Here is a 19,924-nt window from a genome sequence, read left to right on the forward strand (position 1 = left end):
AGTTTCTACATATTTAAGAAAGAAAAGATAAAATTGTGGGAAAATTAGACAGTAAAGCTATAATCATGAGCTAACTTAATTTAACATTTTCTGGTCCTTCACATCTAACCAAAAGATAGGGGGGGAAAAAAAAGAAGTATTTGGACATAACTTTTTAATATTCATAAATGACAAACACCACCTTGTAATTACTAATTAAAAAGAGAAAGTTTACATATTCTTGTCCATAAACAACAATTTTACAGAACCAAAAATGTTCTGGAATTTAAATATATTCAAGAATAGAGGAAAAAGGAAGTAATAAAGTTAATGGTCTTAATGTAATAAAATCATATTCAAAAAAAAACACCTTCAAAAAGCAATTAAAATTAATTGAAAATTAACCTAATTCTGGAAAAAAAATTAGAAATGGTAGAAAATGTATTCAAAAAGTACAGTAATGTGCCCCTTTACCAAATTTATAGAAAGCAGATAAATAATCATTAGGGGACATTTTATAATTCTAAACATTTTCATCAGCAAAAAAGCAAAAGGCAAATTAATCAACTTGGTATGAAACAAACAATCTAAAATAAAAATCAACATTTCTCCATAACTATATATTCAAAGTAGACAATTTTAAAATAAAAGGCAAAAAGCCTCCCCTCCAAAAAACACACTAAATTAGGTAAAAATGAAAATTTTATTTTAAACTAAGAAAGTAGAGAAACCATTAGATAATTTGATTTTTTTTGAAGAGAAGAGAAAAATCAAATTGATTGTATAAGCCTATCAGATTGAAAAAGGAAATTCATACTAAGAATAAGGATGCATTATGCCATTTTCATCAAAACCTGTTATTGTTAGCTCTCATTTAAAAAAAAAAAACTATTGATATCATGAATGATGCATTATCCTTGCATATGAATTGGATTTAAATGAAGCAGAGTCACACAGCCTACAGCTTCATTCTATCTTCAAAGTCTTCTAACTCCAGTGACAAGATAAAAGTCAAGATAATTGGTAATGGCCCAGGATTCATTGACCTTGGTGGCTTCAATGCTTAACTACACTCTAAACATGCCACAGCACCTGTTTCAGCTTCCTTGATGACCGATGAAACAAATTATTGTCATCCACACATAATGATGGGAAGTCTTCATGTGCTTGTGGTGAGTGTCCCTTCAGTTCACCAATAGTTTTCTGCTTGACTAATGGAACATGCTTACTTCATTAAACTTGTTTGTTGAAGCTAAACTGAATCTTGACACAAACTTATCTTTTTATTATGATAATGTAGTGATATTATGATATGATAATATAAAGTATGGACTAAGGAGAAGTCACATGCCAGTCATAAACCATAACTGTGGAAATTTGGACCAGTATTTTCCTTTCCTGTTCCTAAGGGTTGCATTAAAAAAAAATAGGGGAAGCAGAACCTAACTGATTTTTTTTATCATGTTTGTGTTACAAAGAAAACTTTATTTTTTTATTTATTTTTAAAGAAATCTTGACATGAAATTGTGATCTTATATTTAATCAGGGATAGTAATGAATTGTGATCCATATTTTTGAAAAGGATTCCATAATTAATGAGCTTTCAGAACCATCTCAGTAACTGAGTATATTTAATTACATGATTTCAACTTAGTTTTTCTTTCATATAGTTCAGGCAGGTATCATAGTCTGAGCAGCATTTTTCTCTCTTAAATTTTACCATTTCTGGAAGAGCAAAAGGAAGATAGAACATCCACCATCTGATTTGGTCTATAAGTATAACATATTATCTATATCCTAAAATCTGAGATTATATAATAACAAATATCCTTGGGGTATCATAAAGTCAACCAAAGTCTTGGGTCTTTCCATCACTATTCCAAAAATCTACTTTCTCATATCAATCCATGCTAGAAAAGTATAAATATCTAAGCCTTCACTTTCTAAATAGAAGCACTTTTCTCAAAGCTTCCCTGACATCCTTGTTCCTCAAAGTGTAGATGAGAGGGTTTAAGGTGGGGCTAACTGCTGTGTACAACACAGCCACCAATTTCCCACTTTCAGGAGAATAGCTAGAGATAGGACTGATATAGGCATAAAACACAGTGCAATAATACATGGTGACCACAATCAGATGGGAGGAACAGGTAGAGAATGCTCTTTTCTTCCCTTCTGTGGTCCGGATTTTCAGGATGTTGGAGATGATGAAACAATAAGACACAATTGTCAGCAGGAAATTCAGAACTGAGAAGAAGACATCAGCAAGGACCGTCATAATATTGTTCAGGTATGTTGAGGTGCAAGAGAGAAGCAATACAGGAGGGATTTCACAGAAAAATTGATTAATGATGTTGGGGCCACAGAAAGATAATCGAATCATAAGCCCAGTATTGATGGTAGTGTTAAGTCCACAGATGCTCCATACCCCAAATGCCAGAAGGACACAGATCTTCTTACTCATCATGGTGCTATAGTGCAGGGGGTGGCAGATAGCCACATACCTGTCATAAGCCATGGCTGTGAAGAGCAAGAGCTCACCAGATACAGACCAGATGAGGAAGTATATTTGAGTCATGCATCCGCCAAAAGAGATAGCCTTCTTTTCTGAAAACAGGTTTTCCAACACCTTGGGAAGAACAGAAGTTGTGCACATGATGTCTAACATAGACAAGTTGACTAGGAAAAAATACATAGGGTTGTGGAGAGTAGAGCACCAAGTGACCAACACAATGATCATGACATTCCCAGTGAGGGCAGCTGTATATAAGGAAAAGAAAGTAACAAAGAGCAAAATCCTTAGTGGGACACTATCTGAGAAACCTTGAAGGATGAATTCAGTTACCTGTGTTCGGTTATTCAATAACATCCTGTTGAGAGTATATTTTTCCTACGTTGTCCCTTGTTTTCATCACAGCACAGCTGAAATAGTCACAAATTCATCTGGTTCTCTCTCCCAACTTGCTGAATTTAATGAAAAAAAATGTTTTTTTTAAAAAATTCACTCTGTGGACAATATATAGCAAAAAGCCAAGTAATTTTATAATTTAAAAAATAAATTGGAATATCAACTAGTGAATAAAAATTTAATTTAATTGATATAAAACTTATAAACCAGTCAATAGAGCCTGAATTCTCTTCAAATACAGAAAGAATCAAAGGCTACTCTTGTAGAAATATTAATCTATAAGCACTTATAGTGTTTATTATCAGGCAGTCACTGGATTAGGATTTTCCATCTGAGTACAATGCTTTTTTCAACCACATTGAAGCAGGCATGACTTTGGTGTCACCTTGGTAAATCACTTAATTTCTCTGTCTTACATTTCCCCGGTTATAAAAAGAAAAGGCTACATTAATTTGACCTCTGAGGTCCTTTCCAATTTTCAATAGGTTTGATTTTGTGATCCTGTGATTTTTTTGTATCTTATTCAACCAATTTCCTCAGACTATAAATTGCAGAGAAACATTTGATTTTACAGTATTCTAAACCAATGAAATCATAAATTCAGTTCTTGCTTTGGCCCAAATATTAAAAATCAGTATAACCAATCCAACTTGTATCCATTTATATTTCAATAAATTAACTTCAGTTCATAAAATGTTTATCACTATAACATTTTTCTCCTTTGTCTACATTAGGAGTCTTTGTCCATTCGTTTTCATTCTCATTTACTTTGGTAAATATTTTTTGGTAAATATTTTGGTAAATATTTCTGAAAAAAATCTAAAATAACTAGGCTTTCACAGACCCTGGGAATCACTTAATCTCCATTTGTCTTAATCTCTTATCTATAATAATGATCAAGAGGGCTATAATAAAAAATTCCAAAAGATCTACAATCAGCTAATTAGAAAAATGCATTTGACATAGTGGAGGAAAAAAAATAAAGTTTTAGATTGAGATTTTCCTCCATCTATAAAGGCCACAAGGAAGAGACATTAAAAGTTACCTCTCTCTTATGAAAAGGAGGTAGGGGACTACTAAGATAAAATATTACATATATTGCAAAAACAACCTTTTTTTACATTATCTTTTTTTGTCAGGAGGGAGAGATTAAAGGAAAAGAATGTAAATGTGTCAGTTATCAAGACAGAATAAGTGTCATGAAAGACAAAGAACTTCAACAAAATTTTTAAAGCATTTCATTTTAACAAAAATTCCAAAAAAAAGTCTTACATATGTATGTGTGTATACATATATGTATATATATATACACACACACACACATACACTGACACACACACACACACACATATATATATATAGTTGAATTTATAGGTATAGTTGAATTTATCCAATAATTATATATAAAATATACAATGAAATATATAAAATAAAATAGGAAAATTTTCTTCTATGTGGGTTAAGTCCAGATTAGCTCTCTGGAGGTCTCAGGATCAGCCAGAGTCAGGATAAGTAAAAGTCCTTGGCCTTTAGGGGGAGGAATGAAAGAAGCAGGCAAACTGCAAGGAGTTTTGCCAAAGATCTCTTCTCGATTCTAGAGTCCAGAATCTCCACCTTTCTCTTCGTCCAAGTGAGTCTCTGGCCTCTGTCACCCCACCTTCTAATCCTTGCCTAAGATTATTTTAACGCCAAACATTGAGTCAGCACCAAACAGTGAGAAGGGTTATTTTTCCAAATATATGCTAATAGAGTCATTGTTTTATATTGAATAGGTAATTAGCCTTAAGTGCTTAGTTGTCTGATTCAAGTATATCTTTTCATAGTTTCAGCCCTTTACGTATGTGTATTTCAAAATCATATAATATTACTGGATAAATTCAGCCATGGACATAATTGTCCAACTATCATTGAAGCAATGATAAATATATATATATATATATATATATATATATATATATATATATATATATATATATATATATATATATTCTATTCAAATGTAATTGGAGGTAACTAGGGTGAAGTAACTTGCCCAGGTCACACAGATATTAAGTGAAAAGTATCTGAAGCCAGATTTGAATGCAGGGTCTCCTGACTAGAGATCTAGTGCCCTATTCATTGATATTACCTAGCTGCCCTTTTATTGATTCAAAACGTTAAATTTCTTGTGCCATTTTTTCTATATTTTAATTTTGTGAAAATATTGATTCATATTTATCATCCATGTGCTCTTTTTCCCTTTTGTTTTATTTTCTTGCATAGAATGTCACTATGGGCCCCACTCAGGTTTGTAGAAGTAATATTTTGGAGTTGAAGAGGGGACATGGAAAGAATTTGGACTAGCATAATACTTGCGAACACATTTCTCCATGAATAAAACTTCAAGTATTCTTCTGTCAATTTGATAGTTCACCATACAATTTATAGTTAATGTTGCATTTTCCTTAAAAATACATATATACTAGGATTTCACTGATTACTCTTTTGAGCATATTTTATCATGAAAACATATTATACTGAAACTTAATGGGATATTGGATTTATATGACTAACCTTAGAGCAAGATACTGATTCAGGTCCTAACCTGATACTTCCCATCAATGTAGCCAAAGGCAAATCTCCTTGTCTTTCATTATGTGGAGGGTGGAGGGGTTCTTTGTCTTAATGCCCTCTAAAGTCTTTACCAGGACATATTCCATAATCCTATATAAATGTGAAGGATGGGAAGAATATTATTTGTACAATAAATCTCATTTCATTTTTATCATTTTTTGTTATTTTGTTATTGTTATTGATAAGAGAAATATGGTGGCATAAAATGGACCCTGTACCTATAGTAGAAAAAAAAAATTCAAATTCTAGCTGTGCTATTCACTATATGTGTTCCCTGAATAAGCTGTCCAGGCTTTCTAATCCATTTAAAAAGCAAAAGAGAAAGTTGATTCATTTTTCTTGCATTTTATAATAGCTATTTCAAGAAGTAAATGTTTTTCTTGTCCCAAAAGCCTATGTCTAAATTTTCTCCTGATAAGGTATTCTGCCAACCTAAGCTTGGACTACTGATGACCCTTTTATTATGATTTTTTATTAAAATTTGTTGTTTCCATAATTATTTTCATGTTTTCCAAGTAATACTCATTATACTAGTTGAGTCACTGGCATATCTACCTTTTAGGATCAAAGGATCCTAAACTGAGATGGGAAAGAAACCTTAGAGATCTAAAGCAGTCCTTTTCATTTAAGAAAAAAGAAAACAGAAACCAAGAAGTGCTTCAGTGACAAGGTCATATAGGAAGAATGTAAAAGAAATGTGATTTTATGCTGTTTTCAGATTCTAAATTTAGTGTTCTTTCCCTTATATTAATTCATTTTTCTTATATCAACATATAATATTCACATAGCACTTTCTTTATCCATTAATAATCCTTTCCCTCTCCCACCTGCTTATACACTACATTTGATTAGTGTGTTCTTTTCTCAAGGTTCTTAGAAGTAATAATAAACTTCTTTAAGAATACTTCTAATTACTCTCCTTAAGTTCTGATTTGCTGCCAAACATTTCAAGTTCATGCATTTATTTATTTTGGATTTTATCATTTACATAGTATAAGCTGGATTATTGAATATATCTCACACTTTCTGAGTAAGGTACCTGAGCTATTTTGTCTTCTCCATTTCTTCCATCATTTCTCTTCAGTTCCATCATTTCTCTTTGCTGATGACCCTTCATCAAAACAAGATTGTTGATTTTCTGCATTCAGCATCTTTTACTCAAATTTTCATTTGTCAAAAATGATTGGTGAAAGAAACAATTATAATACTTTGCCTATCAATCACCGCATTTGCATTTGGATTTGCAATTCTCATCTACTTAAAGATACCTTAATCACAAAAACATTCTAATTTTATGTCAACTGTGTAATATTTCATGTAGTCATGGAACATTAACTTAAGAAACTCTGACCCACTATCAACAAAACAGTATCGTCATATTGCTGACAAGCCTTTCAAATATTGTATGCAGCCATAAAGGGACTTAAGGACAAAGTATCCCAAGAGGATCAATTACAGATAATACTGGGCTGTATGCACCTGAAGACTAATGAGGTTATTTGTGCTGGATACTTGCCTTTAAGACTTTCTACTTTTAGAAATGACCTTTACTCTTCCATCAATCTTAACATCTAGAGATATCCCTCTCTCTAATGCTGTTTTTTTAAAAACAAATTGTAGCATAATTACTGAACATTGATTTTGGCATTTTTATTACACATTTAGATATTGTCATATGGAACTTGGTACTTGGTAAAAATATAAGTTCCATATGGGCAGGCATTATATCTGAATTGTTTTCTTTTTCTCCCACTATGTAGTATGTGGTGGGATCTTAATCAGTGATTACTATGCTCTAATGGGCTCCAAATTGTGCCTGTTCTGTAGCAATGACAACCTGTTTAGTAGAGGGAGAGAGGGGCCCATACAAAGATCACCTTGGATGTCCATAAAGTTCAAAGACAGTGATAACAAAGGCTCAGTGCTTGGCCAGTAACAAGAAAAACCATGTGGACTACAGTGTAGTATCAGCAAACCAAGTTCAGGGGCAAGAAGAAGACCCTAGACAAAAGTCAACCTGAGATATCTCTGAACGCCATAGTGAGAGTTGTACAATTGAATAGTCCTCAAGCCCACAATGGAGGAATGAACACAAACAAAGCTTAATGTAGGGAAAGTTCTAGAGATCTGTGCAAAGACCAAGCCTCTGGCCAGAGTTCATTATTAAACATCCACACAGTCCTGTGAAGGAGAGACCATTATAATTGGCTATCATACTCAGAGCTCACAAATCTATTCCTGTCTATTCAGTCCAAATTGACTGACTTAAGCACATCCCACAGTTTGTCTTTATATTAAGGCTCATGAGGTAAATAAATGAAGGAAAATACAAATGCTATGAGGAAATTCCTTGATTCGAGATACATCTGGAGGAGTAAACCTTGGAAAGGAATGTAACCACATAATAAAATCAGATAAACCCTTTGAAAAAATATAAGATATCATGGTCACAAGGTTACAAAAGGAGTTGATGACAAGAATAAGAAAGAAAATCATTAAATAATTAAGAAGGAAAAAAATTCAAACTTAGAGGAGATAGTAGAAAATCTTATTAAAGACTTGAGTGCCCTAAAAATAAAATAGGCCAAAAAGGTGACTAATTTTCCATCATTGAGGAGTTGAATATTGTAGTGGAGAGTGTGCCAGCACTAGAGACAGAAAGACATGTGTATAAATGTATATTAAAATGTGTAACCCTTATCTGTGTAACCCTTGGAAAGGTAACAAAGACATACTAAGATGACAAAAGACATATTAAAACAATAGAAGGGAGAAGAGAAAAAAAAACATGTAAAAATCATGAGTTAAAAAAAAAGATATAGAAACCATATTTCAAAAAAATATTAGCAAAAATTGTCCATATTTCTAAGACTCAAAGGACAAGATGAAAATTAAACCTACCAGTTACACCTTAAAAGAAGTCCAAAATGAAAACTTAATGGAATATTATAGCCAAAATTCAAAGTTTCTAGGCAAAAAAAAAAAAAAAATTATAAGCAGTCATAAACAAAGAAGTCCATTGTCAAGGAAGTCTCAATCACACAAAATTTTGTAAGTCAAGATTAAAGAGAGGACAACTAATAATATGATATTCCAAAAGTCAAAAGATAAAAGCTTATAATCAAATCTAACTTAACAAATCTAATATTTCTATAACGGGGGAAAATGGCTTTTCAACATAACAGAAATTTCCAAATGTTCCTGATGAAAGTTCCAAAACTGAATAGGTATTTTGAATTGGAAATTTAGGTATCAAGAAAAATCTAAAAATTATACTTAAGTACTTGAAAGGGAAAATAGAAAGATGATTATTTATATTTTAAAGGTATAAAAGAACACATCTTCTCATAATCTTAGTACCTTCCAAGTCATGGGAAATGATAAATAAGACAGAGGAATTGAGGAAGCTTTTATTCTGTTTTTATGGCATTGGGAGAAGACAAATGGAAGGTTAGAGAGCACATAATTAGAAGTAAAGAAAAGAAAGCAGAAGGAAAACCTCACCTAATAGAGATGTATCAGATGAATAGTATTAAAGATAGAGGAAGGAATCGGCATGTAGGTGTCCCATGAACCTTACATTCACTTGAAACATAAAAAAGAAAAGTTGAATATGATTTTATAGAAAGAATCAGAAATGAAAAAGAGGCAGAGATAGAGAAAGGGAGATTTTGATATATAAACACATTAAACTAAATGTTACAGGGATGAGGTTGAACCAGGGTTTTCCTAATGCTGCTTAGAATCTTTCTTTTGCTATGGCCAGGGCTCTAGGGCCATCTTGCTGATGAACATTTCTCCCCTTCTTTCACAACTTTCCACCTTAAATACACACACACACACACACACACACACACACACACACACACACTTATTCTGGGTAATAAGAAACCTGAATTCATTTGGAGACTCATTATATCTGCAGTTCTACCTGCAACTGACCAAGGGATTTGTACATTGTACATATTTTGATATAATAATAATATATTTGTGGCACTCTGGAACCTGAGATTTTGAAGTGAGAAAAAATATTTGAGATATTAGAAAATCAAAATTTTATAACTTTCCATCTTTACAACATACTTGCCCAAAACAAACATATTCAGAAACTTTAAATCTCTGAGCCCTTGTTTACTGAAAAGATACTTTTCTAAATGTTTCCCCACATTCTTGTATTACAAGTATAGATGAGAGAGTTTAAGGAGGAACTAAGTATTGTGTACAACAGAGTCATCAACTTCCCACTTTGAGAAGAAGAGATTATTCACATGATGTCCAACATAGACATGCTAAGAAAAAAAAAATACAAAGGGATGTGTAGAGCAGAAGACTAAATAACGAATACAATGATCAGGATATTACCAATGAAGTTGTCTGTGCACTGTGAAATAGAATCAAAGAGCACTATTTGTAAAATATCCTACTTGAGAAGCCTTGAAGAATGAATTCAGTAACCAGTTTCTTATTATTTTCCACTATGCTGTTGAGAGTTGTACTGTTTTCTTTATCTCCCTCTCATTCATCTCTTTTTATTTACCTGTGAATTTTCATATCCTGAAGCTTTTCAGATTTTTTCCAACTAGTTCAATGTTTAGCAAAATTAAAAAAAATAAACTAGATATAATAGAAATGAAAGGATACAAACTTGGTATTATAATTCACAAGAATTATTTAAAGTGTTAATAAGAATGTTAAATAGAGTTAATAATTTAGTGGAGAAAGATAAAAAAAGATAATTCATTTCTTCCAAAATTTACATTACAATTAATATTCTAAAATTAATAACCTTCCCATTCCACATAGGCTCAGACTACTCATAAAAATTTTGGGACTTAACCCCAATGAAAGCCTTAAATTAGAGTCCTTATAAGCCTCAGATCAAATTTTTGTTAATTGAGATATATGAAATCCATAATGCTAATGCTTGTACTTAACATCCCTCTTCCTCACATTCCTCACTGGTAAAATTATAGAGTTGAAGTAGATGGATCCTGAGGCCTTTTCCAAAACTAATTTGAAAATGTTATCATTCTATGATTCTAGGAATGGGAAGCGATTTGCCCTAAATATAATAATTGTGTGTGTCAGAGTCAATCAACCAAGAATTCTTTCTGGTAAAAGCATAATAATGCCAGGAACTTGCTCAGGACTTGTTACTATTTTTTATGACTCCTAGTTCATTGCCTATTCTACTAAAGTTGAATTGATTTGTTTTGTAGTAGTAATGGATGTTATAGATCCACCAAATAATTGTTTCAGTAATGTTTCACTCTATGTGAGTACCTTCCTATAATCCTAATTTCTAATCGCACAACACTTTTATGGAAGTGAAGACATTTATTTGGCAGTAGCACTACAGTAGTAAAGTAGACTTGGGTATGAACTGATTCAAGTTCACATGTGTAACTTCTGAAAATACCTGAAATTTTAAAAGGGGAGCAAGCTAGATTACCTAAAATTCCAAAAGGAGGAAACAAAAACAGGGAGAGACCAGAATTGACTCAGAGGCAGAAATGAAGTAATTTTAGTCAGTAAGAGAACTTTGAGAAAGAAGTGGGGAGACAGGAAAGTTCAGGAGCTGAAAGGGTCATTCAGAGATGAGACACTTTGGTCTTGTCCTGACATTGATGGTTGTAATAATTCTTTTTCATTAAGGAACAGATTTCCAAAGCTTAAAGAAATAACTACTTTATGTTCTGCAGTTTTCCTGAGCCCAGGACACCATACATCATGGTGTTAAACCACTCCAAAAAAACAAGTTCTCTTAACTTAAATCACCTTTACGGAGACAGGGAGATTCAGGATTTAAAAGTTGGATTTCTTGCATGAAACTTGTCTGTTCTTTCCTTTAAGTCTATGAGGCAGGGAGAAGGGGAAGAGAATATGAAGAGAAGATAAAAGAGCTCTAAGCATCTTGCAGTATGTTCTAAAGTTGTTCTGACTTGTGGTACCCATAGATTTTTGATGGGTAGCCTGAAAATAAGAGAATTTCTAGGACTGAGGTTGGAAGGTAATTGTCAAGATGAATTTCAGATTTGTTTTATTCTCTGTCTGAGAGCAATGTACACTGTTTAGAATATTCATATTTAGTTGGTAATTTCTGTGATGAATTCCATTGAATTATGGTCACATCCATACAATAGGAAGATAGAGGCATAGGGCAGTATTTCAATAAAACTAGTCATAAGTAACAATTAAAAATTTACTATATGCCAAGAATTTATGGTTATAAATACAAAGAAAGAGTAAAAATAGTGCCTGCCCTCAAATAACTTAAATTCTAATGGGGAAAAAGGCCTATATTCTCACAAAAATACCTATAGAACAAATAAAATCGAACTTTGGAAGGAAATACATTAGCATTTGGAGGGCTGAGAGAGATTTTTATAATGCTCTAATGATTAGATAAATACATATAAAATGTACCCCTTAGAGCCAGGGGTCTTTGGATAGATTTCAGAGAGTTCATGACATTGAAGGGCACATGAAAACACATACAGATATACAAAGATATATGCACACACACACACACACACACACACACACACACAATGGTGAGGAAAAGAAAAAGAAAGATAAAGGAAAACACCATAACATAATAGAGATGCATCAGATAAATAGAATTCAAAGATTATGAAAGGAATGAGAGTATAAATATTCTATGAGACTTACAGTTATATGAATCAGGAAAAGGAAAATTGAACATAAATTTTATCAAAATAAAGACAGAGATAGATACAAAAGTAGGAAAAGAGACAAAAAACAGAGAGATTGTAATATATAAAATCAGTAAGCACAAAAATTAGGAGGGGGTGGTGATGAGGTTAAATCAGGGTTTTCATAATGCTCTTCAAATCTTTCTTTTTCTGTGGTCCAGGCTCCAGGATCATCTTGATGACTGACTCTTTTACTTCTATTTTTATAGCATCACACACACACATGTACACACACACATGCATAATACACTCATATAAACAACACACACACATATGTGTACACCCAATACACACACACACACACATACACACTTTAACACAGAGATAACACCTGGTCTCTACGTGCTGCTCAGTATGGGGTTCTGGGGTTTGGTGGATTAGGAGTGACAGTGCAAAGAAAGACAGGAGAGTTGGTAAAGTAATAATCATAAGCAAAAAAGAGATAGGTATGAAGAAAGGAGGGGAATAATAGAAAAGGAAGAAATAATAAAAACCTGAGTTTGGGGAAATCAAGAGTAGATAAAGGGCAATGAAATGGAATCAACTGACTTTATTTACAGATTACAAATGTTAAGCAAATTCCTTCTTCACCACTTTCTTCTTATTTTAAGGGGAGTTATGAATAAAGAGTAGAAAAAAAGAAGGCAGGATAAAGTTATCATAAGAGTAAAAACAATTGGAGAATACATAATGGAAGACAAGAGCAGGACAAATTAGAAAACAGAACCACTTTATAAGAATTACAACTGAAGTATAAAGATTCTGATAGATGGGATAAAAAAAATTTACTTGAACCAAAAATTAAAAACCTATTGTGGGAAGCACAGTATTAGATAAGTCTTCTCTAAACATGGACATAAGAAAAGGGAATAAGCAGAGAAACAGCTTAAACTTTCCAGAGATAATGACCTGCATACTTTATATGTACACATACACCAACTGTCATATCAGTTTTCATACTTAAAAGGAGAAAAAATAAAATTGTGGGGAGAAATATACAGTAAAGCTATAATCATGAGAAAACTGGTCTACTTATTTTTTTCCTTCACATCTAACAAAAATATTATGAGGGAAATTTGGATATAATTTTTATAGGACAAATATATGGTAATTACTAAGTGAGAAGAAAAAGAAGAGTACATAATTCTTTCTACGTAAAACACTTTTACAAAATACCCTGGGATACAAATATGTTCAAGAATGCAGAGAAGAGGAAGTACTAAATCAATGCTCTTAATGCAATGATATTCATATTCTATAAAGAACTGTTGAAAAAGCAATTAAAATTAGCTGAACAATAATTAACTTAAGTATAGAAACAGTAAAAATGGCATCAAAGAAAATTACAATTAAGTGGTGCTGTACCAGATTCATAAAAGAAAAATAAACCAAACATTAAGAAAAATTAAAATTTTGACATTTTCACTAGCAAAAATTAGAAATACAAAAAATGTAAGGTAATGAATTGGACAAGAAGTTTTTAAAATATCTAAAATAAAAACTCAGCATTTTTCCTAACTACATATCAGAGTAGAAATTTTAAAAATCAAAAGACGAAGATAAAAAGGAAAAGAAGAAGAAAGCAAAAAAAATCACTGAATTTATAGGTAACAATTGAAGTTTTATTTTAAATTTAAAAAGTAGATACTTAATGTGATTTTTTTAAAAAGAAAAATCAAATCGACTATATAAGCCTATCAAATTCAAAAGAAAAATTCTTACCAAGAATATGGAAGCATTTTGTCTGTTTCCCCAACATTGTTATTGTTAGTTCTCATTTTTTGAAAAAAAAAAAAACAAACTATTGCATCTTGGGAGATTCATTAAAATTACATATGACTTGCATTTAAGTGAAGCAGAGTTGCACAAAGTTGTCTCATTCTTTCTTCCTGGATCATTGAAGTCCAGTGGCAAGACAAAAGTCAAAATGATTGCTGATATCCCAGAACAATTGTTGGTGGTCCAGGATGCATTGATCTTAATGTCCTTAATGCTAGGCCAAGCTATAAATACGCCATAGCACCTCTTTTAGCTGGTGGCCAATGGAACAAATTTTTCTCATCTACCCATACCAGTGGGAAAAGTCTTCTTATACTTAAGGTAGATTATCTTCAACTCACCATCGTTTTCTTCTTGGCTAAGGGAACGTACTTTGTTGAATTTGTTGAAGTTAAGTTGAATCAACACAAGTGAATGTAATTATTTACCAAATGAATGTAATATGTGCCACTTATTAAAACAGTTTAATGCATTTAAAAAATATTTTATTGCTTAAACATCTTTGAACACGTCATCCCACTCAAGCAAAATTAAAAGAATTTAATTTTAAATACAACATATGGTTGCCTTATTCCAACTAAACATTAATTCATATAAGACAGAAACATATTATATCCCAAAGAGATTATAAAGAAGGGAAAGGGACCTGTATGTGCACGAATGTTTGTGGCAGCCCTTTTTGTAGTGGCTAAAAACTGGAAACTGAATGGATGTCCATCAGTTGGAGAATGGCTGAATAAATTGTGGTATATGAATATTATGGAATATTACTGTTCTGTAAGAAATGACCAACAGGATGATTTCAGAAAGGCCTGGAGAGACTTACATGAACTGATGCTGAGTGAAATGAGCAGGACCAGGAGATCATTATATACTTCAACAACAATACTATATGATGACCAGTTCTGATGGACCAGGCCATCCTCAGCAACGAGATCAACCAAATCATTTCTAATGGAGCAGTAATGAACTGAACTAGCTATGCCCAGAAAAAGAACTCTGGGAGATGACTAAAAACCATTACATTGAATTCCCAATCCCTATATTTATGCACACCTGCATTTTTGATTTCCTTCACAAGCTAATTGTACAATATTTCAGAGTCTGATTCTTTTTGTACAGCAAAATAACGTTTTGGTCATGTATACTTATTGTGTATCTAATTTATATTTTAATATATTTAACATCTACTGGTCATCCTGCCATCTAGGGGAGGGGGTGGGGGGGGTAAGAGGTGAAAAATTGGAACAAGAGATTTGGCAATTGTTAATGCTGTAAAGTTACCCATGTTTATATGCTGTAAATAAAAGGCTATTAAATAAAAAAAATAAATAAATAAAAATAAAAATTAAGTATTTTTCTTCTTTAAAAAAAAAGACAGAAACATAATGCATAGATTTTAATTCTCCATTTCATTGCTTAGATCTTTCTACCTTTCACAATCTTTTGTATCTTTAAAGTATATTGGAAATAACTGAGTCAGAAGAGCTGGCCTAGAGTAGTGATTCTGCCTCTTACTGCCTAACTATATGACCTTAGGAAAATAGAAAACCAAACAGCATATAAACACAAAGACCCAGCTATTAGATTCAGAAGTTTCTCTCTGGTAAAAATTATAGAGAAAACTGATGTCTAAAGCTGAAAAGAGTACTATGAAGCAAATTTGTTTTGGAACATCTCATACTTTATACCAGATACACTCCAAATAGATATGTAATATAAAATCACAGAGAAATTAAAGAAACAAAAGGTCAACTTTAAGATCTATGGATAGATAATAGTTTATGACAAAAAAAAGAATAAAAGTCCACTGAAGAAAAAAGTGAATAATTTTATTTAAATGAAGTTAATAGGATTATGCACAAACAAATCAAGTACAGAAAAGAGTACAAGACAGACACATAGAACTGGTTCAAATTTATAGCATTGATAGCCATCCCCAATTGGTAAATCAAAGAAAGAAGAAAAAATTATGTTACATATGCACACATAAAAATATAAATTCTACATTCAACAAACATATAGAGAAAATTAGAAATCAAATAGTTGCCTAATATTCTCTGATGATGGTCCCTTTTCCAATAATATTGAACTGGTTCAAATTTATATCATTGATAGCCACTCTCAATTGGTAAATAGTCTATGAATTTGAATAGTCAGCTTATAATGAAAAGAAATCAAGCATTTACCAGGCATATGGATAAATTCTCTAAATCACTAATAAAGAAATACAAATTCACACAATTCTGAAACTCTGAGAAGTACACATCCAATTGGCAAAAGTGAGGGGGGAAAATGAAAATTACTGATAGGATGGAGGAAAAACAGACATGTTGATGGAGCTGTAAACTGGTTCAACCATAGTGGGAAAATGTAGAAAGTAAGGTATAGGCATTGTTGGAGAATGTCTGAATAAATTGTGGTATATCATGTAATGAAATAAAATTGTTCTCCAAGGAATGAAGATATATTGTTTTAAAGATTTGGATAAATTTATTAAGAGTGAAATGAGAAGAATCAAGATAACAATAGTTCTTTTAAAAAATGAACAATTCTGAAAGATTTAAGAATATGAATTGACTAAAATATTTGGTAATAAGAATATTGACAAGGAAGAATGTTGATGACTTCATGACAGAGATAATAGCCTAATATTCAGAATTAAAAATGCATTTTGGATGTTATCAGTATGGAAATTTCTTTTGCTTAATGATTCTATGTAATAAAAACTTCTATATTTCTTTCTATTCTCTAATAGACAATAATAATTTGGAAAAATGTGGAAAAAACTGCATGACACTTGAAAAAAGGGAATAATATTTTAAAAGAAAAATCACAACGTCTCTGAGCCTCAGCTTTCTTACCCATAAAATGATATTTAAAACAAATATATTTTTATCTTACTGAGTTAATAAATATATTTTTCAACATTACTGTAGTGTGAAAGTATGAGCTAGAAGGGAGAAAATTGTCTATTTCCAAAGTGTTGGACAGTGTCTAATATAACACTATTTGAAAGTTTCTTAAAGATAAAAACAATGAGCATTTTCTAATTCTCTTAAGCAGCCTTCCCTAATATTTAAATGAATGAATTATCATCTTTTTTTTCTCCAGAAAGAAAAGGTCTTTTTTGGAGGCACTCTTGACATCCTTATTTCTCAAAGTATAGATAAGAAGGTTCAGCCATAATCTTGCTTTTCTCTGGGTTCTCTAAAACCTGCGAACATTTAACCAAATTCTACGGTTATTTATTACACTTAAATGAGAGCAGCAAGTAGAAAATGATCTTTTGTTATCCTCTGTTGTCTAGATTGTCATGATAATGAAGATGCTAAGGGAAAGCATGGTAAACAGGAAACGTAGAATAATGAAGAACATTGCCCCCTTGATGCTTATGATATCTTTCGCATATGTGGAGGATCAGGAAAGTACCAGTGTAAGGGAGATTTCATACAGAAAATGGTTAATCACATCGGGACCCAGAAAGACATCTTCAATAACATGCTGGTATTTGTTGTGGTATCAAATGCACTGATGCATCCTATCCACAACCCCAATGCTAAGGCCAGGGAAATACAAACTTATCTGTTTATTATTGTACTACAATAATATAAAGGGGGAGGCTGGGAAAGGTCACATACCAGTCATAAGCCATAACTGCAAAGAGCTATATTATTAATTTGGTTTCCTGTCTCTAAGAGTACCATTAATAAAATAAAAAAGTGAACAGAACATTGGTGATTTGCTTTGGTCACATGGATGTTATATAATAATGTTTTTTCATTCATTCCCTGAGCTACCTTGAAATGAAATGGTAATATTTTATTTAATTACAGATATTGATGATTTGTGATCTAAATATTTATAATACATTCTTTAATTAATAGATTACAGAGGTATTATGATGATTGACTAATTAAATGGCTTCACCTTAGTCTGCTCTTTTATATATTCTGGGCAAGTTTCATGACTTGAGCAGCATTTTTTCTCTCTTAGACTTTACAATTTCTGAAAGACCAAAAGGAACACAAAACATCCACCATGTGATTCTGACCACAAGAATAACATCACTCATGCAGTAGAATCTGAGATAATGTAGTAAGAAATATTTGCAGTATATTATAAATTCAATTAACATCTTAGAACTTTCCATGACTACTCCAAGAATCCACTTTTTCAATTCAATCCATTCCAGAAAACCATACATTTCTAAGCCTTCATTTCCTAAATAGAAGCACTTTTCTCAGGGCTTCCCTGACATCCTTGTTCCTCAAAGTGTAGATGAGAGGGTTTAGGGTGGGGCTAACTGCTGTGTACAACACAGCCACCAATTTCCCACTTTCAGGAGAATAGCTAGAGATGGGACTGATGTAGGCATAAAACACAGTGCAATAATACATTGTGACCACAATCAGGTGGGAGGAACAGGTAGAGAATGCTCTCTTCTTCCCTTCTCTGGTCTGGATTTTCAGAATGCTGGAGATGATGAAGCCATAAGACACAATTGTCGGCACAAAATTCAGAAACGAGAAGAAGACATCAGTAAAGACTGTCACAATGTTGTTCAGATATGTTGAGGTGCAAGAAAGAAGCAATACAGGGGGGATTTCACAGAAGAATTGATCAACGACATTGGGGCCACAGAAAGATAATCGAAATATAAGCCCAGTATTGATGGAAATATTAAGTCCAGTTATGCTCCATACCCCAAATGCCAAAAGGACACAAATCTTCTTACTCATCATGGTGCTGTAGTGTAAGGGGTGGCAGATGGCCACATACCTGTCGTAAGCCATAACTGTGAAAAGCAAGAGTTCACCACATACAGACCAAGAGAGGAACCATACTTGGGCCATGCATCCACCATAAGAGATGGTCTTCTTTCCTGAAAACAGGTTTTCCAACACCTTAGGAAGAACAGAGGTTGTGCACATGATGTCTAATATAGACAAGTTGACAAGGAAAAAATACATAGGGGTGTGAAGAGTAGAACTCCTAATGACCAACACAATGATCATGGTATTCCCAGTGAGGGCAGCTGTATATAAGGAAAAGAAAGTGCTAAAAAGCAAAATCCTTAGTGGAAAGGTATCTGAGAAGCCTTGAAGGATGAACTCAGTCACCTGTGTCCAGTTATTCAACAACATCCTGTTGAGAGTGTATTTTTCCTACTTGGTCTCTTGTTTTCTTCTAATGGCAGCTGAAATAGTCACCAAATTATCTGTTTCTCTCTCCCCAGTAGCTGAATTTTATGAAAAAAATATTTTTGAAAAAAATTCAATCCATGGACAACACATATAAGCCATGTGATCTCATAATTTAAAAATATAAATATGAAATATGAATCAGTGAATAAAATATAATTAAATTTATATAAAACTTATAAACCAGCTAATAGAGTCTGTATTCTCTTCAAATACAGAAGGAATCAGAGGCTCCTCTCGTACAAATATTAAAAAGCAAACAGCCAGTCACTGAATCAGAATATGACATCTGAGAACAATGCTTTTTCCTACTAGACAACAATCATTTTCCTTCTTGTTATGCACAACTGAAATATACATTCATTTCATGTGTATTAATAACCTAATTTTATGCAAGAACAAGACAACAATTTATTCTTTATTTGAACCTTGGTTAGAAGGCCAGTTGAGCAAGGCATTCGTGTCACCTTGGAAATTCATTTAATTTCTCTGGGCCTGAATTTCCCCAAGTATAAAAAAGGAGGGGCTTCCAAAATTTTGATTCTGTGAAGCTATGATTTTCAATATTTTAGTCAGTCAATTTTCTCAGACTATATATCGCAGAGTAGCTATTGATCTACATTGTTAGAGGATTTTGTTTCCCTGCATATTCTCTAATCCAATAAAATCACAAGTTCAATCCTTTCCTTGGCCCAAATATTAGAAATCAATAAAACCAATCAAATTTG

The 19,924-nt window shown here is 32.4% G+C and overlaps 2 protein-coding genes across 2 annotated transcripts; both read right to left on the reverse strand.

The window, feature by feature from the left end:
* Positions 1 to 1,915: 1,915 nt before the first annotated feature.
* On the reverse strand, positions 1,916 to 5,230 carry LOC100916347 (olfactory receptor 13A1-like). Its single transcript, XM_031949532.1, has 2 exons — positions 5,208 to 5,230; positions 1,916 to 2,846 (listed from the first exon to the last, which is right to left on the reverse strand). Exons 1-2 carry the CDS (start codon positions 5,228 to 5,230, stop codon positions 1,916 to 1,918), a joined length of 954 nt encoding a protein of 317 aa, XP_031805392.1.
* A 12,979-nt stretch (positions 5,231 to 18,209) lies between these two features.
* LOC100917793 (olfactory receptor 13A1-like) lies at positions 18,210 to 19,139 on the reverse strand. The gene has a single exon (XM_012543680.1). It carries the CDS (start codon positions 19,137 to 19,139, stop codon positions 18,210 to 18,212), a length of 930 nt encoding a protein of 309 aa, XP_012399134.1.
* Between the last annotated feature and the right edge of the window lie 785 nt (positions 19,140 to 19,924).

This window comes from Sarcophilus harrisii, chromosome 2 (genome assembly GCF_902635505.1).
Source record: "Sarcophilus harrisii chromosome 2, mSarHar1.11, whole genome shotgun sequence".
NCBI classification, from domain to species: Eukaryota; Metazoa; Chordata; class Mammalia; order Dasyuromorphia; family Dasyuridae; genus Sarcophilus; species Sarcophilus harrisii.

What these genes read in the sequence shown, in the direction of transcription:
- LOC100916347 (XM_031949532.1), bottom strand. Translation starts at nt 5,230, where the DNA reads ATGCTAGTCCAAATTCTTTCCAT. An exon ending in CTAGTCCAAATTCTTTCCAT is followed by an intron (nt 2,847 to 5,207) that starts GTCCCCTCTTCA and finishes TACTCTCAACAG; the next exon opens with GATGTTATTGAATAACCGAA.
- LOC100917793 (XM_012543680.1), bottom strand. Translation starts at nt 19,139, where the DNA reads ATGTTGTTGAATAACTGGACACAGGTGACTGAGTTCATCCTTCAAGGC.